The sequence below is a fragment of the Numenius arquata genome, chromosome 7 (genome assembly GCF_964106895.1).
Source record: "Numenius arquata chromosome 7, bNumArq3.hap1.1, whole genome shotgun sequence".
NCBI lineage: Eukaryota > Metazoa > Chordata > Aves > Charadriiformes > Scolopacidae > Numenius > Numenius arquata.
Window position 1 is genome coordinate 51,374,352 of NC_133582.1, and position 21,619 is coordinate 51,395,970.

Sequence of the window (21,619 nt, forward strand, 5' to 3'; positions counted from 1 at the left end):
GGAACGTCGGAAGCCGGGGGCCGCAGGCTGTGGGGGCCGCTGCCACGTCTGCGGAGCCGCTGCCGTGGGGAGGCTCGTAGGCGCGGGATGGCGGCCCAGCGGCGGTGAGGTGGGCGCCGGGGGTACCCTGGCTGTGAGGCCGCGATGGCGCTGGCGCTGCGGGCCGCTCTGCTGGTGTCAGCGCTGGGCTGCGCGGGCGCGGCGCTGATCCCCGCGGCTGACGTGAAGGTGGAGGTGCTGCAGAAGCCGTTCATCTGCCACAGGAGGACCAAGTGGGGAGACATGATGCTGGTTCACTACGAGGGGTACTTGGAGAGGGACGGCTCCATGTTTCACTCCACGTAAGTAGTTCGTCCCGGGCGACTAGCCTTCGAGCGGGCTGGTGCGTGAGATTGCGCCGGGAAAACAATAAAAATACATCTTTATATGTGTTTTAACGTGGGTGATCTCTTCTGGCGGTGCTTTCCCCTCAGAGTGGCCCGCAGTCCGTCTGCGAAATAGCTCCGTGAGGAGTGTTCTGTTGAGGGCGGGTGGCTTCATGGTTTTTTTGCGGAATTACCCTCCTCTCACCCAAAAGGCACCGAACTGGCGTTTGCCTGTGTGCAAGGAAACAAAAGCGATGCATGCGTGTCCGTAGCACGCACTAGGTTTTAGTTGTTATTGAATTAAAATAGCTTAAATAATAAATAGCTTAAATAGCTGCACAAACTTGTCAGTGGGACCCTTTCCATTGTCACCTATTTTCCTGAAAGTTTGGTTTGCCTTTATACTTGGACAGTTTAGGAAGCACTGACTCACAATGCTGTTGAAGGTGAACGCCAGCAGTCAAGCTTAGCTCCTTTCCCTTTATCAGATCCGGGCCATAAAATAAATCTTATTTAGCTTTTGTTTTCTGGTTTGTCTGTAGAAAGTAGACCCGTGTAGCATTTGTTAAAAGATGGGGATGTTAGGCATCCTCTTCTGCGACCTAGACACAGGTTTTGGTATATGATATCAGCAGCTTAATAAGTCTTCTGCTGCGCACGAATTTCTGCCTGGTTTCTAATGCAAACTTCTAGGGGAGAAGTCTGTCTGTAACTTAAAAAAACCTGAAGTTATATCTGTCCTTCCACTACTGGCAGCACAACGACAGCTTTTCATTACTGAAACGGCATATTCTTCACCTGCCCCTGGCCAGACAAATTAACATACCAGACCCACAGTTATGCAAGTAGGAGGAAGAGCCAGAAATTCGAGGGAGTCTGCTAAGAGCCTGCAACGACTCGCTAATGTTGCCTTTCCTGTAAAACATCAAGGAAGTGTTAATAGTGGGAGACAGCAGAATGCTCAAGTATCTGTTGGCTATGTCTGAAGTCTACTTTTGTAGAATGTATTAAGGAAAAAAACCCAATGTTTTGCATGTTTATGCTCTTGCAGAACATTTAAACTAAAATCTCACTAATTTTCTCTTTTAGTTACCCTGCCTCTCTAAAAGGAGTTCTAGTGACACTTTAAGTTTTTGCTGCTGACTAACTTCTGTAAGTCCTCTATTTTCTTGTTAAGCACCTCTCCTGCATGACTAGTAAATCCAGCTTTTAAAATTCTGTGTCTGTCAGTAGAGTGAAAGTAGTCCTGAAATACCACCTGGTTAAGTTGTAAAACGGTCTTCTCTGCCTGCTTTAAACTTGAATGTTTTGCATGCGTTTGTTTCTGTTTTTCTAGACTACCTGTTGTGTAGATGTTTTTTGCCTCCTGACTTTTTTGGAAGAGATGTGGCTGATTCTTGTAAGGATGTTATAAGGTATATTGCAGTCATGACCAAGCTGGTTTTTGATTTGCAATTTACCAAAGAATACGCATGGCCTTGAATGTAGATCTTTAAATAGAAATGCCTTTCCAGTCTGATCAGTTTCAAAGTGGAAAGAAGTGATGAGAGAAGTGAAGGTGGGGATCCTGATTGCTTGGTGTTGTCATAAACACACCGTGTAGATATTTTATTTCTTTCCACTTTTTAAGGAACCTTGTCATGCAAGGCATAAGTTTTAAAGACTTTAAAAGTCTAGGTCTTCGTTTAAGAAATGCCAAGGTGCCAAATAGTGATGTGTTTTTAATTATATATCTGTGCTGTGATATTCCATCTGTTTCACTTGCCTTTTGTGGAACTTACTATCTAAAGACTTAAGTGTTTTATTCTATTTTTTTTTCCAGTCACAAGCATAACAATGGTCAACCTATGTGGTTTACACTTGGCATAAGGGAAGCTATCAAAGGCTGGGACAAAGGTTTGAAGGACATGTGTGTGGGAGAGAAGCGGAAGCTAACTATTCCACCAGCCCTTGCTTATGGAAAAGAAGGGAAAGGTAAAACACCTGAAGTCCTTCCCTTACTTTAATTGTTTCTAATTTCTGTATTTTTCTGTTATTCTTGGCCTAAGAGGTTAGCAAGCTTTCCAGGCTGATTCCATTAAATAAGAAAAATTGATGGAGTCAGGTGCTCTTTCTCATAAATTTGTTTTCTGCAGAAATAACGATTAAGTGGTTATGTGGTGAATGCAGGGAAAAAACAGGAATTGATGGTAGCTGCTGTGCGTTATGTCCTGAGCGTCTTTTCTGTTAGTGCTGCACTCACCGGTGCCCTGCTTTTTAACTTTTATTTTTATTTTTCTTGCTTTCCTCACCCCCTTATTTTTACAGTCAAGCTGGAAGTGGTTGCTTAGGTAACAGTTGGCTTTTTGGCTGTTGCATCTTTGTTTGTGGTAATACTACTTAAATGTGCATGTGCAAGCCTCATTCTTGCTTGCAGGTGTTTTGTGTGGTTTTTTTTTTTTTTTTAGAACCCTAAGAAACTCCCTGTACTGCTGCCCAACTAATTTTTAGCTGATACAGTGAAAAGTCGCCATTTATTTCTCCATATAGGGACACTTAATTCTTTTTTTTAACTATTTGCTGTTTGGGCAGTAGTCCCTGTTATCCATGGGAAGATATGCATGTACATGGGCAGTCATGTTGGCATCTACTGAAAATGTATCAAATGGCATACAGACGGATAAAATAATCGTTTGTAGTGTGTTCTCAACCTGTCTAATACTGAGGGTGCTTGGGGTTTTTCCTTTCAAACATTTCCAGATTCCTATTTTAATGGGAGGGCCAGACTGGGAATTTGGAGTTTCAAGTGACAGCTTGAATGATGTAGGAAGGCTACTTTTTCTGTTTTATGGGGGTTTTTTTTCGGTTTTTTGAGCAATTATTAGGAGTATTTTGTCATGACAAGAGTTATCACAAATGACCTAGGGTAATGCAAGGATTCAAAGCAGCAAGGATAAATCCGTTGGAAGGTATAATCTTTCCTGCTACTGTCCTCTCCCATTAATCTGAGACTGTTTTAGGAGTGAGGAGTGGTTTGCATGTCTGTGTCTTCTGGCAAGTAGGGCTGAACATAGGCTAAGTAGTTCTCCATATTACTCCATGCTAAGTAGTATGCCATATAGTGTACTCCATACCCTCCTTTCTTGAAACTATCCTTTAAAACGTATTTTTCTAGAAGCCTTAGTTCGGGGTTCAAGGGATACTATTAGAAGTAATCATGTTTCCCATAGAGAACGGGAAACTTGTGGTAGTCAGTTAGTTGACTGTATGCAGGGCACAACTGTAAATTTTTCCACAAAAAGATACTAAGTGCTGCAGAGCTCACGTAGTCATCACAGGCCTAATTGGCTTGATTAATATGTAAAGCACTACAATTGTTCTTCAAAGACTTGCAAGCCTCACCTCTGTGTTCAGTGCAAGAAGGTTGAACAAGTAAACACTGCTAATTCCTGTAAGAAATCACATGCTTTAGGGGAAACTTTGAAGTATTTGAACATAATTATGTTGCTATTCTCAAATTATGCCCTTGAAGACAGAATTATTCAATTTTCTTCATGCTTTCCTCTGAACGCATGTAATTTCACTAGCATCCCACCTTGCTTGCTGTCTGACTTGAATGATTTCATATGCCTTTTTCTGTAACACTCAGAAAAATTACCTGTGCTCCAAACTCTAAGCAGGCCACTGTGCCCTCTATTTCCAGAAGTTTCTGCACACTTATTCTTCCCAGAAATACTCAAACCTGTTTGTTGCTGCAGCTCAGGGTGTATTTAACACCATAGCTCCAAAATAGTAGATGTAGATTAGTTTTTCCCCTATCTTAAGGCACAGGGATATTTTTTGGGGGGTGCTGCTAATATATATAGAAAAATGTGTGCTAAGAAGTCTTTAACAGTAGCTTCAGCCATCAGCATGAAGGCACATCACTGTAAAAGCCAGTGCCTGATAAACTGAAATCCCTGAGGGGTAGTGGTGGTGGTAGGAGGTGGTCTTTGGCACTATTAGGAAATTATCAGTCTGCTCACCTGCATCGAAAATGGCATGATCCCAACACATGTCTTTTGAGCAGGTTTATATGCTTAGTTTCTGCTGTGTGTTTGGAAAAAGCTCAGGGCCTTGTGCTGTAGTCCAGAAACAGCTATGGGATACTGACAGGATTGCTGCCCTTCTGTCTTTCTCTGCAAGAAGAGTTTTTCCAGTGGCGGAATAGCAGATACAAGGTGTCGGTTGGCAGCGGAGAGGAATTTGGAGACTGGCAGGGTTATGGTGTGTCAGGAAAACAAAACTCTCCCTTCTTGCTACCTTGCCCATCAGTCTTGGCTGTATGTTGGGGTAGTGGCCATCTGGCTGGCTGTACGGTCTCCTTCGCTGTTTCCCGCGTTATCTGGCTCTGGCCATGAAAAAAAGATTCAAGAACACTGTGATAAACGATGATTGCTGAATATGAGCTCACATTAAAGCATACTAGTCTCCCACAAAACTCATTGCATCTAAAGTTGCATATGTGCTGTAAGGGCTGCTTGGGATCCAGGCTACAGTCTGAAATAGTTATCACTGTTACAGATACTTATCCTTGTCAGTTCAAATTGCTGGATGCTTTGAAAGTAGTAGGGTTACTGGAACACTGCTCTGACGCGTATGGCTTTTGTACGGCACTCAATATGCAGTTGTTTTATAACTCTTCTCCATGTTTACCATTTTGGACAGGAAAAATTCCACCTGAGAGCACGCTGATTTTCAACATTGACCTTCTTGAAATTAGGAATGGACCAAGGTCTCATGAATCCTTCCAAGAGATGGATCTTAATGATGACTGGAAACTGTCCAAGCAAGAGGTGAGTGGGTTACTATTCTTGTCAGCAAACCTAACAGGATGGGATAGTGGAAAGTGAAAGATAAGCTAACTTGATCCTCTTAGGGAAGTATCAAAACACAAGTTAAATTTTAGCTACTACTGTGCACAGAGCAACTCTGCAAGCAGAATGCACACTAGTATTAGTCATGTGGGGAAGAGTGGGTCTCTGTTCTTCCCTGGAGATGACTCTCCGTGTTGCTACTTTCCAATTCTCTACTTTTTTTTTGCCTTTGGAGTTTTATGCCTTTTCATGTTGCTATCTTTCCTGCTGAATGCTCTTGAACTACTATTCTTGGCTTAACAATTAAGCTCCCGTCTCTGTGCTTTGCCTTTCTTGCATGGCTTCAGCTCACATACTTTCTTACAGCTTAGCAATAGATTTTTTTTTTTTTCAGTAAAACTAATCCAAGGATGCACATCTGTGCTGCGCCACACTGAGCATTGGATCCCAGTGGAACTGCTGGACTGGGGATTCGAAAGCAGCCTCAGTAAGCTGAGGCATAGGCACGTGACCCATGTGTGCCCCATGCTTATGGGAGACTTGGATGAAGTAAAACATCTTAGAAATATAACCAGACTTCTCGGCTTTTTGGAGTTCGTTGCTGATTTACAAATAAACTGGAATTAGAAATTCTTCTGCCGAAGGGCAGTCCTGTTTCTTAGCATTCACTGTCTGAAGGACGTGTATTCAGCATTATTCAAGTTCTGTTTGCCTCTTGTTTTCAGTCTTCTGCTTTTCTGATGTGCAAAAGTCATCCATAAGAATTTAGGATAAACCACTGAGTTTGTTTTGATTTGGGGCTGGTACAGTTTGCTAGACCCAAAAGACTAATCTTTTGTACTGTGCATCAGACAGTGTCACTGTGTCCAATGCCCATGTATTAGAAATGCAAGCAATGACCCTAACGAATACCAGAATGTGAAATGAATAAAACAGACCTGAAACATGGCCCATTTATCTTGCTGTTAACAGTCCACTGTTACAGTTCTTGTTACACAAGTGGTATCTGTTTAACAGGTGGGTATGTTGATATTCTTATAGAAGGCTCTGCAATTAAGAACACTTGGGATCTCAGTAGTCAAACCTGAAACTCAGTAAAAATAAATCTGTTGTTCAAAACACTGCTCACCATTAGTAACTAGCTTAGTGTAAATAACTGTTCCACTAGTCTGTTTTAAAAACTACCTTTAGTTATATTTGCCCTTCAAAACTTTGAGATGTTTAGAAATATGTCTTTATTAATGTAGTTCCCATTAGAGTAGCAAACGCTGAGATTGCGGACAAATTTCTCTATATATTTCAAGTGACAAAAACAGTAGATGTATACAGCCAAAGTGCTAGGATATATGTGAACAAGCTGTTTGGGTCTCTGACCAATTGGTAGCTAATAACTTCTGCCTAGTTATTTATACTTAACTGTATAGATATCAGATAACAGGTTTTCCCGGCTCATATTTTGGTCAGATACCATAAAGGTATGGCAACTGACTTGCTGGGTTTACTGTCTCTTACATTACTGAAGATTTCATCACTGAATGGGGCTGTAGAATCAATTGGGCAAGTATTATTCTGGCACTGGCATAGGAAGGAGGGTATCTTTTGTCTAATACTACCATGCTGAACAGAGTGGCCCTCTCTTACGCTACAGTAATCAATTCTTTCATAAGCCTAAAAACGTTAACTTTCAGCTTTTTGTCTTATAGGTGAAAATTTACTTGAAGAAAGAATTTGAAAAGCATGGAGCAGTGGTAAATGACACCCAGCATGATGCTTTGGTTGAAGACATATTTGATAAAGAAGATGAAGACAGTGATGGGTTTATATCTGCAAGGGAATTTACATACAAGCATGATGAGCTGTAGAAAAGGGTGGCATAATTTTTTTTGATGCAAATAGCAGTGACTTAGACTGTCTGGTTCTCTTGTCGTCTTAATTCTGTGTTTTGGAGTTGACAGCTGCTGTTGACAAAAACACTCTTTGTTTAAGTAAAAGAGAATTTCCGTTCATTATGTACAAATGTTTTAAACTATTTTAAAGTATGAAAATGTACCTCCTTTTATGCAGCAAAGACTTGCACATCAGTGTTTTTTAAATGTTTGTATTAACTTATTTTTCAGACATGAACAAACGTTCGAGTTATCAAATGTTGTGAAAATCAAAATCCAGTTCAGTGCCTTTCTGTGATTTGTTTGTGTGTTAAGATCACTTTCAGCGACTCCTTTATGTATAGCTTCTAGTCTATGGCTTAATTACTCGACCTTCTTTCTTGTGTGTCATTGCTTGAAAAGCAGAGTGCTGACCTTGCTTTTTTCTTGGTGCAGATTTTTAAAAGATGTGCTAGAGGGTATCAGCATCTCTCTATGCAGCTGAGAAACTGATACAAAGCTGGATGAGAAGAATGACTATCCTGTGCTGATTTTGCTCTTCTAAAGGGAGAGTGTTACCAACTGTGCCGATAATTGTCTGCATTTTTTTTTAAATTATGTGAACAAAGTAGGAGTTAAATGTCAGACAATGTCAGCAACATTCTAGGAAATATCTGTAACTTGGAAAATAGCAAGTTATGCTGCAGTGCAGAGGTGGTGTCCTTGACACATGCGTACACACACACACATGTGTTTTGAAACTCAGGACTGAAGTTTTTCCCGTTTGCAGAAAGGGAAGAGCACACTGACAGGAGAATCAGTATGGCCTGAAGACCAATTTGCATTGGCTTGTCTGCTTTACAACTGCATGAGTTGCAGAACTTGTTTCATCATTGCCCATTTGCCATATTTGCACAAGTAGCACGAGTGATGTGAATTTTACACAATAAAGTGACTTTTTAGAAAAATAGAGGCATGAGGTAAATGTTATGATGGTGTGTCTTTACAGAGATGGATACCATAAGGATTTCAGCCCCATTTTGTGTTTGTTTGAACTGTTTCTGGCGAGAAAGAAGCATTTTGCATTTTCCATGGTTTCTTAAACGAGAGGGCAAGGTATCTCAGGGAAAGAATTAGCCTGTGTTCTGGCACCATTAACATATGGGTCTCTGAACACAATATTTTATTTGATAAAGGTTGCTCAAGGCTGCGTGTAGACACAAAGCAAATCCAGTTGTTGGAAATAGAAACTGCTGCATTGCACTAATCCTTAACTATTGCCAAGTGAGACTCTACATTTAAGGTTCTCAATGCTATAGATGAGCTAGATGTTTTTCCTGCCACCTAGTGTTGCAAGTAAGTATTAAAAGACTACTTCATTAAACAGAGTTCAGCTACATACGGACATTACAGATTGCTGTTAATAGTGACTGTTTGGGGGGGTATAAGTGAAGGTATGCAGTGGTGAGGTGTTTTGTTTCTATTTTCTTCTAGCATCTGGCATTTTGTGGCTGATGGCCCACACGATACGGAATTCTGGCCGCATATTCTGTTTTCAGTAACCTTTAGGTCTTTTCCCTCAATGATGCCATCTAGTTTTCTTGAACCCATTTATGCTTTTGCTTCCATAATGTTCTATAGCAGTGAGTTTCACAGTAGAATAGTGAGGAAAATATTTCCCTTTGTTTTAGGCTTGTTGCCTGTCCTAATTCTTGCATTTTGAGGAAATAATGAATAATCATTTCCCATTTAGCTTTTCTTACCAGTCATGATTTTGCATACTGATTTTATTTTTTTTCCTTAATGATTGTGAAAATTGAGCTTGCCTGACTTCAGCTCTTCCGAGGTTGCTTGTGTGTTCTGTGCTGTGTGTCTTGATTTCCCCTACAGTCACCAGAGCACTAGGCATCTGGGGACAATTCATCACATGTATGTTGTCCATGTTGCTCATAGATGCCTTATCAAATAGTTTCCTGTCTTTCCCCATTGACTCCATGAGGAGCCTGGACAATTAGCACAGCCTAGGCTGAGGAGGGCTAATGGGATATGAAGTTGACCCTTAAGGTGATCTTGCCTGGGATGTGGGAACTGGTGCAGGTACTTGACCAGCCAAAGAGGAAATACTCTGTGTGTGCTGCTTGGAAGAGCAGAACTGAGACTTGTATTGGATCTGATGGGGTTTTGGATGATTGTTTGCAGTGTTTAGCATGTTCCCTGAAAATGTGGCTCAGGAACGAAAGCATAAAAGCATGAAATAAAACTTGGCCCAGATTACTGACCAAATATATAAAAAGTTAAGCTTGAATAACAGGGTGCCAGTGTATGCCTTCAGGAAGGGCTAACTGCTGTTTCCTTTGTATTAAATAGGAGTTGGGAGTCAGTGAATGCTGTGAAATGTACACAGGCATTATCTTCTGCTTAGATTTTTAAAGCATTTCATAAAAATAATTTTCAGTCAACCTGTACTGTAGTTAATTTGTTAATGCCGGCACAGTATTAAAGCTGTGGGACCGAGATGCTTTATTTGGTGGTGTGTGTAGGTTTATGCCAGATGAGTAGATGGTTTTTGTTCTTAGTGCGTTTCTTGGGAGCTTCATTCAATTTCCAAAAGTTAATTGAAAAAAAAATTTTCAAAAGTGCAGAATCAGCAGCAGATTTGAGAAGTCACTTCAACTTTATTGCCGTTTGCTGTCATTACTGTCCTGTGAAGATGAAGGGATTTCTTGGGTAGAAATAGTACCACCTGTCTTAACCTCAGTTGCTTCTGCTTGTAAATCCACAGGGCGTACTGCTGCAGTGCCAGCAGGAGCCAGCCGGTTACCTGCAGGAGGGCAGAGCAGGCAGCCAAGTGGAGAAGGAATATTGGAACTTCAGTGGCACTCAGCAATGTTTTAGCTGGCTTATGTGGGCAATGCAAGGTGTGTTTCCCTTGAAGAAACAAATCCTTGCTGCTTGGCTGTAAAATGCAGCACTTGAAAAAAGCGGAGAGGGCTCAAAACAGTGTTTTGAGTGCATACTGTATCCTTCTGCAGCTTATAGCCTTCTTCACATGGTTCTTGTTTTGTGGCTGTATAGGAAAATATGTACTGATGGTTTTTAGAATGGTAGCCTGTCATTCAGAGCCGCTACACAGCAATTACAGTGGGAGTTGGTGCCTTCTGTAGGTACAGAAGCAGCGTTCAGAGCTCATTTATTTGAAAATTCTTGATATGCAATGCAGTGACACAAGAAAGCTTTTGGCAAAGCTTCAGGAATGCTGCTTGTAGTCTGAAATGTTTTTTAAAGCATTCTTCTTTGAGATCGACTGACAAGGCAAACAGTGTTGAAAATGAAGGAATCACTTTATCGGGTCTTAAATCTTTGCTTTTCAGTACCTTATGTCCTTGCGCTGCCAGCAACATCCCCAGTATAGAGCTGTTTTGGTGAGTGCTGTGTGTGACAGAGCCATAAAACTGCAGCGTTAAGTACATATTGAACAAACGGCTACCATAGTTTCGTCTTCGTGACATTTAGAACAAAAATGATCCACGGTGTTTTTCCTGAGTAGTTCAGTGTAAAAACAGGTGGTACAGGTCAGCCTTTAAATTACAGTTGTCTTTGTGGTACGTGCTCCCCACACCCCATTGTTTCCGCTCTGTCCCTTGACCCAGAAATCCCAGTTTCAGATGGCAGGTGAGCATCAGCAGGATGGGGAGAGCTCGCTGCTTTGGGGTGTTGTGGGGAAAAGGAGCAAAGCTAGGGGAAATGCGGTGAGAGAGAGTGGAAGTAGGCAGAGCGATGTGAGAAGGAGAAGATCCTTTGGTATCTGCTTGCTTGGCAGAAAGAACGTTGGCAGCCGCTGGTGTAGGTACTGCAAATTATAAGGCTGGTTCCTGATCTGACTTTCACTAGAAATCACTGCTTCAGCCAGTGTCTGTATAGATTTTTACTCTTATGACAAAGTTTAAATTCACACTTCCCAGGCCCATTAAAGAATATTCAAAATGGGTACATTGCATTTGGCTGCTTCTTAAAAAAACATCAGCCAAATTATAGACCTTTTGCAAAAAAATACAAGCACAAAAACCCCAAACCCCACCACCCTAAACCCCTTCATATATCTTCAACACTGAATTTGTTTTGGTAACAGGAAATAAACAAAAAATGCTTATATTTGTATAATCCTGGATAATTTTAGCCTCTTTTGAAAGTTAATCGTAATGCTTACATTCTGTGCCCTAGTTTTCTCCTGGTATGTAGAAAAAACAACTGACAAAATAGGGATCTTTCTTTAGCTACCCTGCTTCTGTTTTCATGCTCGTGCTTGATTATGTCAACAGTTTCACACAAGAAACGTAATTGAAAAGCTCAGTAGGAAGCTCTGTATCTGTTCCAGGGACAAGGACCTTCATTATCAGCTTTCCCAGCCTGGAGGGGATTCAGATGGAGCCTCCTCCTGCATCATATTTCTTCCTTCTCGGAGGTTCTGCTCCAAAAGCAGGCTGGTTTTGCTAGGGGTTGCACCTGGTTAGGAGCTGTGTGGGACTTCTGTCCTCTTGAGTGATGTAAAACAAAGTAAGAGCTTGGTTTAGCTGAGAAATTTGCCATGAAGACAGAGGATAGTTTGAAACACATCAGGTAAGTAATCTTGTGCAAGGTTTCTGAAGGCCGTGTTCCTGATGGAGGACTGGAGTTTGTCCATGGGGATAGTATTTTTTTATATACGTATTTTTTTTTAGTTCTAACTGCTCTGCATCTCCATTAATGGAGATGCATCTCCATAATGGATGGAGAGCAGCCTGAGGAGAAGGACTTGGGAGTGCTCGTGGATGAGACGCTCAACACGAGCTGGCGGTGCACGCTGGCAGTCCAGAAAGCCAACTGCATCCTGGGCTGCATCAGAAGAAGCGTGACCAGCAGGTTGTGGGAGGTGATTCTGCCCCGCTGCTCTGTTCTGGTGAGACCCCACCGGGAGTACTGTGTCCAGCTCTGGAGTCCTCAACGTAAAAAGGACATGGTCCTGTTGGAACGGGTCCAGCGGAGGGCCATGAAGATGATCAGAGGGATGGAGCACCTCCCCTATGAAGACAGGCTGAGAGAGCTGGGGTTGTTCAGCCTGGAGAAGAGAAGGCTCCGGGGAGACCTTATAGCAGCCTTCTGATATCTGAAGGGAGCCTACAGGAGAGCCGGAGAGGGACTCTTTGTCAGGAAATGTAGTGACAGGACAAGGGGCAACGGTTTTAAATTGGAAGAGGGGAGATTTAGGTTAGATATCAGAAAGAAATTCTTGACTGTGAGGGTGGTGAGACACTGGAACAGATTGGCCAGAGAAGCTGTGGATGCCCCATCCCTGGAAGTGTTCAAGGCCAGGCTGGATGGGGCTTTGAGCAACCTGCTCTAGTGGGAGGTGTCCCTGCCCATGGCAGGGGGATTGGAACTCGATAATCTTTAAGGTCCCTTTCAACTCTTAACCATTCTATGATTAGATAAACAAGGAGCAAAGCTACTTTTAAAATATTAGGATCTGACTGCGGAAATCTAGTGGAACCAACTCTTCAGAGTTCCCCAAATCGCAGTTAGATTTTTTTTTTTTAGAGGAAGAACACGAGACTGATGCTAACTACCATTAAGAGCTGCTCTTCGTATTAGATACAATGCTTCTAATTTCTAGTTTGTGTCATGATCTGCTTAAGGAGATTAAATGACGCAGGATAATTGATTCCTCATCTGGGAGTCAGACTGAAAGCATTAAATCAATCCTGTCCTCTTACATCTTATTGCCATTGAAATTTCTTTAAAGCAGCTGATGTTTCCTCTTCTGCCTCTTTCCCTGGGTAGTGAACTGGGTAATACCTATTTCTTTTGCATGCAGAGCCTGCTGTCTCTCTGGGAATAAATAGCACAGCTTAGCTCTGGTCTCTCTAATCTACTGGGATGTGTCTTTAGAGAACAGGTTTTCATTCCATAAATACAAAGCAAAATGTTCTTAGTGACCCTGTGTCCATCTCTGAGTATAGAATCTATATGGCTACAGCTAACGGACTAATTGTAGCTTAAAGAGAATTATGTCCTGCTGGATTTTACTCTTAGCAACGCTGACCACTATTCTTAGAGGTAAGACTGGCGATGTTCCTTTGAACAGAAGGTAAGAATTTGCATTTGCTTCCAGTATTTCAGCCCTTGTGTGCTGTCATGGCCTCACTCCTATTATCACTATTAGTAGTTGAGTTAAAACCCGGGCATAACGTGGTAACACGGACATCACAACGTAGACGTGCGCTCTGCCCCTGCAAAACTCACTCTGAAGCAAAGCTCCCACCCACACGCTGCTCATCTTACAGCTGACAAATGAGCACAAACTGCAGTGGGAGCACGTGTGGAGCAGAAATGGCCAATGCTCCTATTCATTTGGTACCAGATCCTGCTACTGTGACCCTCAGCCAATTCCAGCTCCCCGTGGCACCCTTTCACAGCCACAACCAGCCATTCATGCCATGGTGGGGCTGTGTGAAGGCAGGCTGGTGAGGTGGGCTCTAGCACATCAATTAATCTTGCTTCTTAATCAGGCAGCTGTGGGAGGGCAGCACAGGGACGTGTCAGTGTCTCTGGACAGACTGGAGCAGCACCAGCCAGGCTTCTGCTGTCACACCACTGCCTGGTGTGGGCGGGTTCTCCAAGGGCAGGCTTGGATGAAACAGCAGGGGCCCTTGCGCTGGAGGGAAACAGTAGAGAAAATTAGAATCATAGAATATCTCAAGTTGGAAAGGACCCATGAGGATCATGGAGTTCCACAGCCAGGTCCTCACAGGGCTACCTAAAATGAACCCGTATGACTAAGAGCGTCATCCAGATGCTCCTTGACCTCTGACAGGCTTGGTGCCATGACCACTTCCCTAAGGAGCCTGTTCCATTGACCCACCACCCTCTCAGTGAAGAACTTTTTCCTAATGTCCAATCTGAACTTCCCCTGACGCAACTTCATTCCGTTTCCTTGTGTCCCGTAACCAGTCACCAGAGAGCAGATCAGTACGTCCCCCCACAACTGCCCCTCATGAGGAAGTTGTAGGCTGCGATAGTCTCCTCTCAGCCTTCTCTTCTCCAAGCTGAACCAAAAAATAGGCAGGGGAGCAGCTCCCTGTACCATCCAGCTGTTCTTGGCTGATATCCACAGCCAATATAAGGCAGTTTAAAACTCCTGGGTAATTTATTGTTGACATTTCTTTATTAAAATATGTACATGAGGAATAACGTGCAACCAGCATGAAACATAAAATAGTTTGAGCTTTGTTATTTTTCCCATCTCCTGTTAACTACTATTTTTAAAGTTGTGGACAAAGCCGTTTATGTAAATCTGGGGGTTTTTTATGAGAAAGAGTGTGGTAGTTTAACCCCAGCCTGCAACTAAGCACCACATGGCAGCTTGCTCACTTCTCCCCCCCTATCTCACCTCCCCACCGGTGGGATGGGGGAGAGAATCAGAGGAGTAAAAGTGAGTTGCAGATATTCTTAAATATATTTCTTTTCCCATCCTTTTGGAAGTACAGGAGCCAAAAGGACTTCTTTGTTTTATCTAAGTTTGAAGTATTTCTGTTATCAGAGGTCTCTTCCCACCTGCAGCTATCTTCCACTTCTTATGACTTAATGACTTAATCATCAAGGGGCATTTTGGAGTCAGGACTGCTTAAAGTCATATTTACAAAAAAATAATAAATGAAGCCCAAGTTTTAAGTCTCACGAAAAGTGGAATAATGGGAAATGCTGCAGCAAAAACATCTACAGCCTAGGAAGGACGCGCCGCTGCTCACACCCCGCAGTGTATGATGTGTATGGGAGCGGGAAGAAGGTTGCTGACACACGCAGAACTTTTCCAGCATACTCAGCAGACCTGTTGCTGTGGTAACTAATCAGAAGACTGCACCTCCCCTGAAGGAGTGCTATTTGCACTGCACCAGATGGCTGATAAATCACGTAGTGGCACTTTCTGTCCCTTGTATTACTGTCCCATCTTTTCTCTAAGTGCTGTGATTTAATTTGCAGCAATTTACACATAGATTATTCAGCCATGACACACTAAAATACACCATAAAGCTGCTTCAGGTACACAGTTGCTTTAATGAACTCCTGTATCGCCTGCATAACACCAGACCTGTTTTTTTTTGTCTTACTGATTTATATTCAAGCTGTTGCAAATTTATGAATAATGCTGAGAAAAACTCTATGCTTGCGTTTGAATATAATTGTAATAAGAGTAACCACACAGCACAGAGTTACTATAGTGCATTTCTTGCAGAGGGAAGCGAGACCCCTTTTCCAGTTCACTGATCAGCTACAAGCGTTTGTACAGGCAGCATCACAACAATGGCAGCCTACACGAAGCTTAAACAGGACCACTGCATAAGGAAGTAATGCTGTTGTCCCTGTATTTTCTGCTGCTTTGTTGTCATTACTAGCTTATCTTCTCAGGGTAACATATTTCCTTCTTCTACCCGCCTTGACTATTTATTATTATGAGTCTTCAGATATTGTCAAGCATTTTAGCCTCATTGTTACACGTGCTGTTCCAACACACTAAAAAAGCTCCAGGCTCAAGGACTTTGTAAGCCAATAATAATAAATGTCTCTTGTGATAGCTTTTAGAGCTATGAAAATAAGTATGCTGTCACAAATTATTATAAACTAAAACAAGGAAAATTACAAAATTTATGAAAACAAAGCAACAGATTGCTGCTTTTTTGCTAAATTCCACCATTACTCCAGAAGAAGGCAACCTTTTTGAATGTGCAATGGAGCAGCTTAGTAGTGTGGTTCCGTGCTATGCCTTACGGGTTTCTAGATGCTGAGGGTAACTGCAACGTGCCCAGAGTCCTTGTAGCATGCTGTCTTATGTCCCTGTGACACTGACTAAGCAGTTGTGTTGTTATGTCACTTGTGCCATGGAGAAATGAATCACCGTCTGTGGTGTGTGAGTAAGAGCTCAGCATCTGAGCCTGCCATTGTGCCTACAGTGTCATCTTATGTACAGCTGCAGCCATTTACATGGATTGATCTTCAGTGGTAGAATGGGATAAAGGGGCTGCAGCCAGGATTTTTCATATTTTTTGTTTTGAATATTCACTGAGCCCAGCAGGTGACACCTTTACTTCACATCAGAATATTGCACCTGCCACCTTCTTTCTCTGTTATTGGTGAAGACACCTTCAGTGTGGGAGAAATACTCTCAACTTTCTGCTCCAGTCTCCTGACCGTATAAAAAACCCAGAACACCCAAGTACCACTGATAATTTTTGCTGTTTAGATTTGTTCTATGACATCAGTTGAATTTTCTGGCCTACAGTGTAGCTATTATCTTAGTGGCTCACAGGGTTTTTCAATGTTACTAACTCTTCTGCATTTTAGAAGTTTTGTGTTCCTGTAATTTACTGTGAGAGGAATCATTTAAGTTTACTGGGATACCTTTATGGGTACAGGCTTAGAATTCTGACTTAGCAGCAACCAGGTACATTTGTTCTGTACAACCCCAGTTCATCCGATCTTTAGGTACTCCAAACCAGTGCCCCACCAGAGACAACAAGACTAAGATGGTGGCTTGAAATAACAAAAATGAATACCAACAAAAAGGCTTTCTCGGCTGCACCACCCTTTCACCAAAATCTATTATAGTGCATTTTTTTTAACATATAATTTCAACAGTTTTAGATGGTCTTTTTTACTGTCTACATTAAGCCAGCTTCTCTCCTTCTAAACACTGTTTGCTGAGAAAACTAATTTCATCATTTCTATGCCTGCATGGCTGCTGTCTTGAACTTGCAGAGGAAAGTATTTTGGAAAGATGAATCAAAGATCAGTGCTGCAGTGTCTTGAGGATTTTGGGTACTAGTTCTGCTGAATAGGCTTTGATCTCCAACTAAGGAGGTGTTTAAAGAAGAACAAAAATAAACTGTAACTTAAACTATATGTTGCTGTGTTTGCCTTTTGGTCTATTCCTTTCACAGATAAAACACAGAACAAAGGTTCTTTGAAATTCTCTTTTCTAAAGATGTGTCCTTCCCACTCTCCTTTTCTGATGTTGCATCCCAGTGGAAATTCATGTTTCACAGGAGAAAAAAAACATTATTTAATATCCATAAATTCTGCTGTTATGTTATTAAAGACAAAGAGCAAATAATCAATAGATAAGCATTGTGGCTTTGTCCTAGTGATTATAATTTTGTACTTTCTGTTTACGCAGCAATCTCCTTTCAAAGATTTCAAAGATGCAGCTGTGAGTAAATGCTCTCCCCATTTCATGTATAAGGTAATTTAATTGCCGTGAGGTTACAAGCTTATGGTGGAACAACATACACCCCAGGCTCTCTTGATTCCCAGGACCATGGTCTAACCACTCATCCTTGCTGCTTTACACAGCTCATGACAGCTTACACAGAAAGGAAGCATCAAAGATTTCTGTGTCGCCGGTATGTAATCATTCTGTAGACAGTCTAATAATTCTTAGGTAGATTATACTCAGCCATAATCATTTCCAGTGTAATTAGAGAATAGACTTAGTCATCTAAGTGAGCATAATATGGGTAATGTGAGTGGTGTGTTATAGGATATAATTTAAACCCCCTTTTAAATTGCACCTGCTCTTTTCATCGGCTATCTTTCTGATGCTAAGAAGCAAGCTGCCTCTGACGTAGTTCATCCTTGATGTAACTCCAGAGCAAGGAATTTGGGTTGTTATGTTCAACTGAAGTTGTTACAATTAAATTGGTATAAACTCCTCAGCTTTTTCAGTGATTCAAATCACCTTTCAGTTAGATATTTTAAGCAGGAGATATCCAGCCTTTTTTCTATCGCAAAACACATTGAACTGTAATTCTGATGACAGCAAATTGATAGTAGGGGAAAACAAAGGTGTTGCTTAAAATACATAATGGAAGATCTTAGAGTAGGAAGGGCTCCATGTTGCTAATGATCAGCCCTGCTTTTTAAGCAGAGGCATTGAGGCTAAGTGACGACTTCTAAATTAGTCCCTCTTTAGGTTACTGATATACCCCCAAAAGGTGCAGATGCCACAATATTTCACATTCACGGAGATTTAGACTGGGAACAGCAAATTACTTTCTCTTTTGCATATGCAATGAAGTTGCAACTTCTTGTCTGCAATTAAGTTTGACAGCAATGGTGTCCAAAGCTTATCCATAATTTCCAAACATAGAGAGACCCATGGATCCTTCTGCTGCTTGTGGTGATGACAGGAAATTATTTTTGCTGCACATGGTTCCAGGATTTTTTTCTTCTAATTTTTCTTTTTATGTAGGGTCCCATATGCAGATTCTGTCTGGCTTTTTGTTTTTCTTTTGCCAGGTTACTAAACTAGATCTACTGATCTAATAAGCAGTGTGATATTGAAGTGTCTTGATTCCTACCTTGTAGACGTGCATCACGTGTAATACTAACTGAAATTTGGAGTGACTATCAGTCCTGTGCTTCTCGTGGCAATTGATTCTGCATCATGTTAGGCTGGCATGGCCCATGCTATTAAGTCAGGCTCCTGAAGAGAAATAGGAAGAAAAGCAAATATCCCAACTCCAACGACCAAGTTGTGCAGCACGATGGAGAATATGCTGACAGGGCACTTTCAGGTAATTAGTTCTGCTGGCAAAAAGCATTAAAACCTGTGAAATGAGGCAAGAGCTGAGAATAAACCTCTTGGAATATAGGCACAAAGCTCTTTTTATAGATTTCTATGTTTTCTGTGCCTTCCCGGGATTTCACACTGCTGCACCAACCATACGTGCTTCCCCCTGCTCTTATGCTGAAACGTTCTAGTTTTTAATGTTCTTTGTTCTGCCTGCTGGCTCATCCGTGCCTTTCCAACCTCCTCCCCAGCTTCCTTTAAACCTTCCCATCAAATACTTGACAGTCCCTTCTCCACACAAAGTGTCTGATCTAGGGAAGGCATTGGTGGAGCATGCAGCGAAGTTCCTCTCCTTGAAGACGAGACAGAAATGTAAAGGTGCTACCTCACACCAGCAAAACAAGTCTGTTTTCCTAAACCAGAGCCGTTTAACCAGGTAGCTGTGGACTTGCATGACTACGTCTCCATATTTTCAGCCCTGTATGGAGGCACAGGTTGTGTGCTGAGGATGGAGCACACAGCCCCATCTGGGTGGGTTTGGCAAACAGAGCCGGCCACCGGCTCCGTGCGCCATGGCACGCTGTGCTCTACGCAGGTCCTTGGAGGGACAGTCATTGCCATCTTGCTCCGGGCCTGGTGATGCTGGTGCTCTTGTCCCTGAAGACAAGAGAGGTACCCAGGGGTTCAGCCGCTGGAGGGGCAGGAGCTCGCCGTGACATTCCACATGCAGCCAGCAGAGAAGTCCCTGGTTGCAAGGTCATCCCCTCAGCTTTGGAAAGGTTGGTGGGCTCCTTATCTGGCAGTTTGACTGGTTAATGAGGTGGAAACCACATTTTAAATGACCTGCTTTACTTTCTAGATTGATCCTGTGCATGAGATAGAGGCACACAAGTCACCCACCCAATTATACGACTAAAACTGAACAAACGTGCCCCTTCTCTTCCAAGGCCTAACATGAAGGGGGTATGTGTCCCCTCTTGGTCACTGAGGCAGGCTGAGGGAGGAGGTGTGCCCCGCTCTCCACCTACACATACCAAACGTGGAGGCTTCTTCTTGGCGCCATTTTCATGTCCTCGTGCTTCGGTGGCCCTGGGCCCGGTGTGGCATTTGAGGGTACCTCCACCCACGCGAGGCACCAGCGACCACCACCTCTCGCCCTGAGGGCAGCAGGTGGCCGCCGGCAGCCAGGACCGGCGCCATCTCTCGGGGGAGGGAGGATCAGGAAGACCTCGGGCAAGGGCAGGAACGGCTCTGAGGGAAGGGCCGGTGCCAGCCGCTCAGCTCCGCGATGAAACGCCACGAACGGGCGGCTCCCGATGGCCGTGAGGTGGCGCAGCGGCCCGGCGGAGCTGCGCTGGACCAGGCCACGGCGGACCGCACCACCACCACCGCCGCCGCCGCACCGGCCGGGCCTCGCCGCGCGGAGCGGTTCGGCGGCGGCTGCGCGCGCAGGGGGGAGGGGGCCGCGCGCCGCGCCTGCTCCCACCGGCAGGGGCCGCCGCCGCCAGGCTGAGGGGAGCGGAGTGGAGCGTTGGGCGCGCTGAGGTACGGTAACGGTGCTGGTAACGCTGCGGGGCAGGGCGGGGCGGGGCAGGGTATCGCATCGCCTCTTCCCTCTCCCTTTACCCCGACGAGCGGCGGGGCCGGGCCGGGCCAGGCTGGTGCCGTAACGCTCGGTGGAGGTGGGCTGGGGGCAGCGACCTGCCCGGCGGGGCTCGCCCTGTCAGCGCCCGGTGGCGGTGACGGTGAGGGAGGAGGATGGCGGGGGTGGATGGCGCAGAGCCGGTTTCCCGGAGTCGCTGCGGGCGCTGTCCCCCGGCGGCGATGTTCCTGGGCGCCTCCGCGCACCTGCGGGAGGCACCGCGCCGCCCTGGGCGGGGGCTGCGGGCACCGCGTAACATGGCTGCCCCGCAGGCCTCCCCCTGAGCCCCGGGGGTGCGGGTGGGGGTCCCCCGGCGAGGGGAGGACTTGGTGTTTGGGGCTGGCGTCGGCAAACGCTGTCCCCGGCTGTCGCAAGGCTCTCCGGCCGCTGTCTTCCCTCTCCGCTAGCTGCTGCTTTCCCTTCTGCTCTTTAAGGACCCGGCGTGGGCTGTGTCCCCCCTTCTTTTTTGTGAAGGTGCCTTTTCAGATAGTCACCTTGAAATCTAGATGCCTTCACGGGCATTTCTAAGCGTGCTGTTACGCCCAGGCAGGTATGTGATGGTTTCGTTCACTTGAGCAGGCTGATGAGGCGACATACCTTCCTGCAAGAGTCTGCAAAACTGAGATCTTTATTTGTGCTACTAGAGGCTACGATTAACCTGCCTTTTTTTTGTTAAAAAAAAAAAAAAAAAAAAAAAGATATTTTCTACATTACTGGTAACTAGAGCAGAGGAAAGTCAAACTAAATGAGCATCTCAAGCAGAAGACAGCTTTGCTAGGGCCCTGTTCCTACGTGTGCACATATAGATAAATCTATCCCTGTGAAAAACATCCTTCGAACTGAGTAAAGCCACCCATATCTGTAAGAAATGGAACTTTAATAATCCCAGAGAAGGGGTTGTGCTGCAGTACACTGTGTAAATTCTGTGATGCAAACTATCTGTGTATGATATATTTACTCAGTAGTTTAGAGGATAATAAATACAGGAACTTGTGGGAAGTGGAGCGGCTGACTCATTTTGTTACAGACTATTCCCATTTCAGCTATTCTTCTAAAAGCTGTTTTAGAATTAAGGATTTAAAGCATCTCTAAGCATGCTTCTTTGTTCATAACATGCACCCCAAACCCTCCCGCCAAACAAAAAGAAACCTCAAAACAAACTTAAATATATATTTAGGAGGTTGATCTCTGTGAACACAGGACTTCCCACTGATTTGAGATGAATCACGACTAAAGTCAACTTAACCATTCATAGTGCTATGAACTTTTGCAAGCAGTTTAGATCCCAGAGCTTACATAGACAGTCTAAA

At 43.7% G+C, this 21,619-nt stretch overlaps 1 protein-coding gene across 1 annotated transcript; it reads left to right on the forward strand.

The window, feature by feature from the left end:
* Window positions 1-15: 15 nt before the first annotated feature.
* Window positions 16-8,028, forward strand: FKBP14 (FKBP prolyl isomerase 14). The gene is made up of 4 exons (XM_074150598.1): window positions 16-341; window positions 2,188-2,339; window positions 5,052-5,179; window positions 6,904-8,028. Exons 1-4 carry the CDS (start codon window positions 145-147, stop codon window positions 7,060-7,062), a joined length of 636 nt encoding a protein of 211 aa, XP_074006699.1. The 5' UTR covers window positions 16-144; the 3' UTR covers window positions 7,063-8,028.
* The last annotated feature ends 13,591 nt before the right edge of the window (window positions 8,029-21,619 follow it).

Coding starts and splice junctions, on each gene's coding strand:
- FKBP14 (XM_074150598.1), top strand. CDS start 145: ATGGCGCTGGCGCTGCGGGCCGCTCTGCTGGTGTCAGCGCTGGGCTGC. Junction 2,340..5,051: donor TTATGGAAAAGAAGGGAAAG/GTAAAACACCTG, acceptor CATTTTGGACAG/GAAAAATTCCACCTGAGAGC. Junction 5,180..6,903: donor GGAAACTGTCCAAGCAAGAG/GTGAGTGGGTTA, acceptor TTTGTCTTATAG/GTGAAAATTTACTTGAAGAA.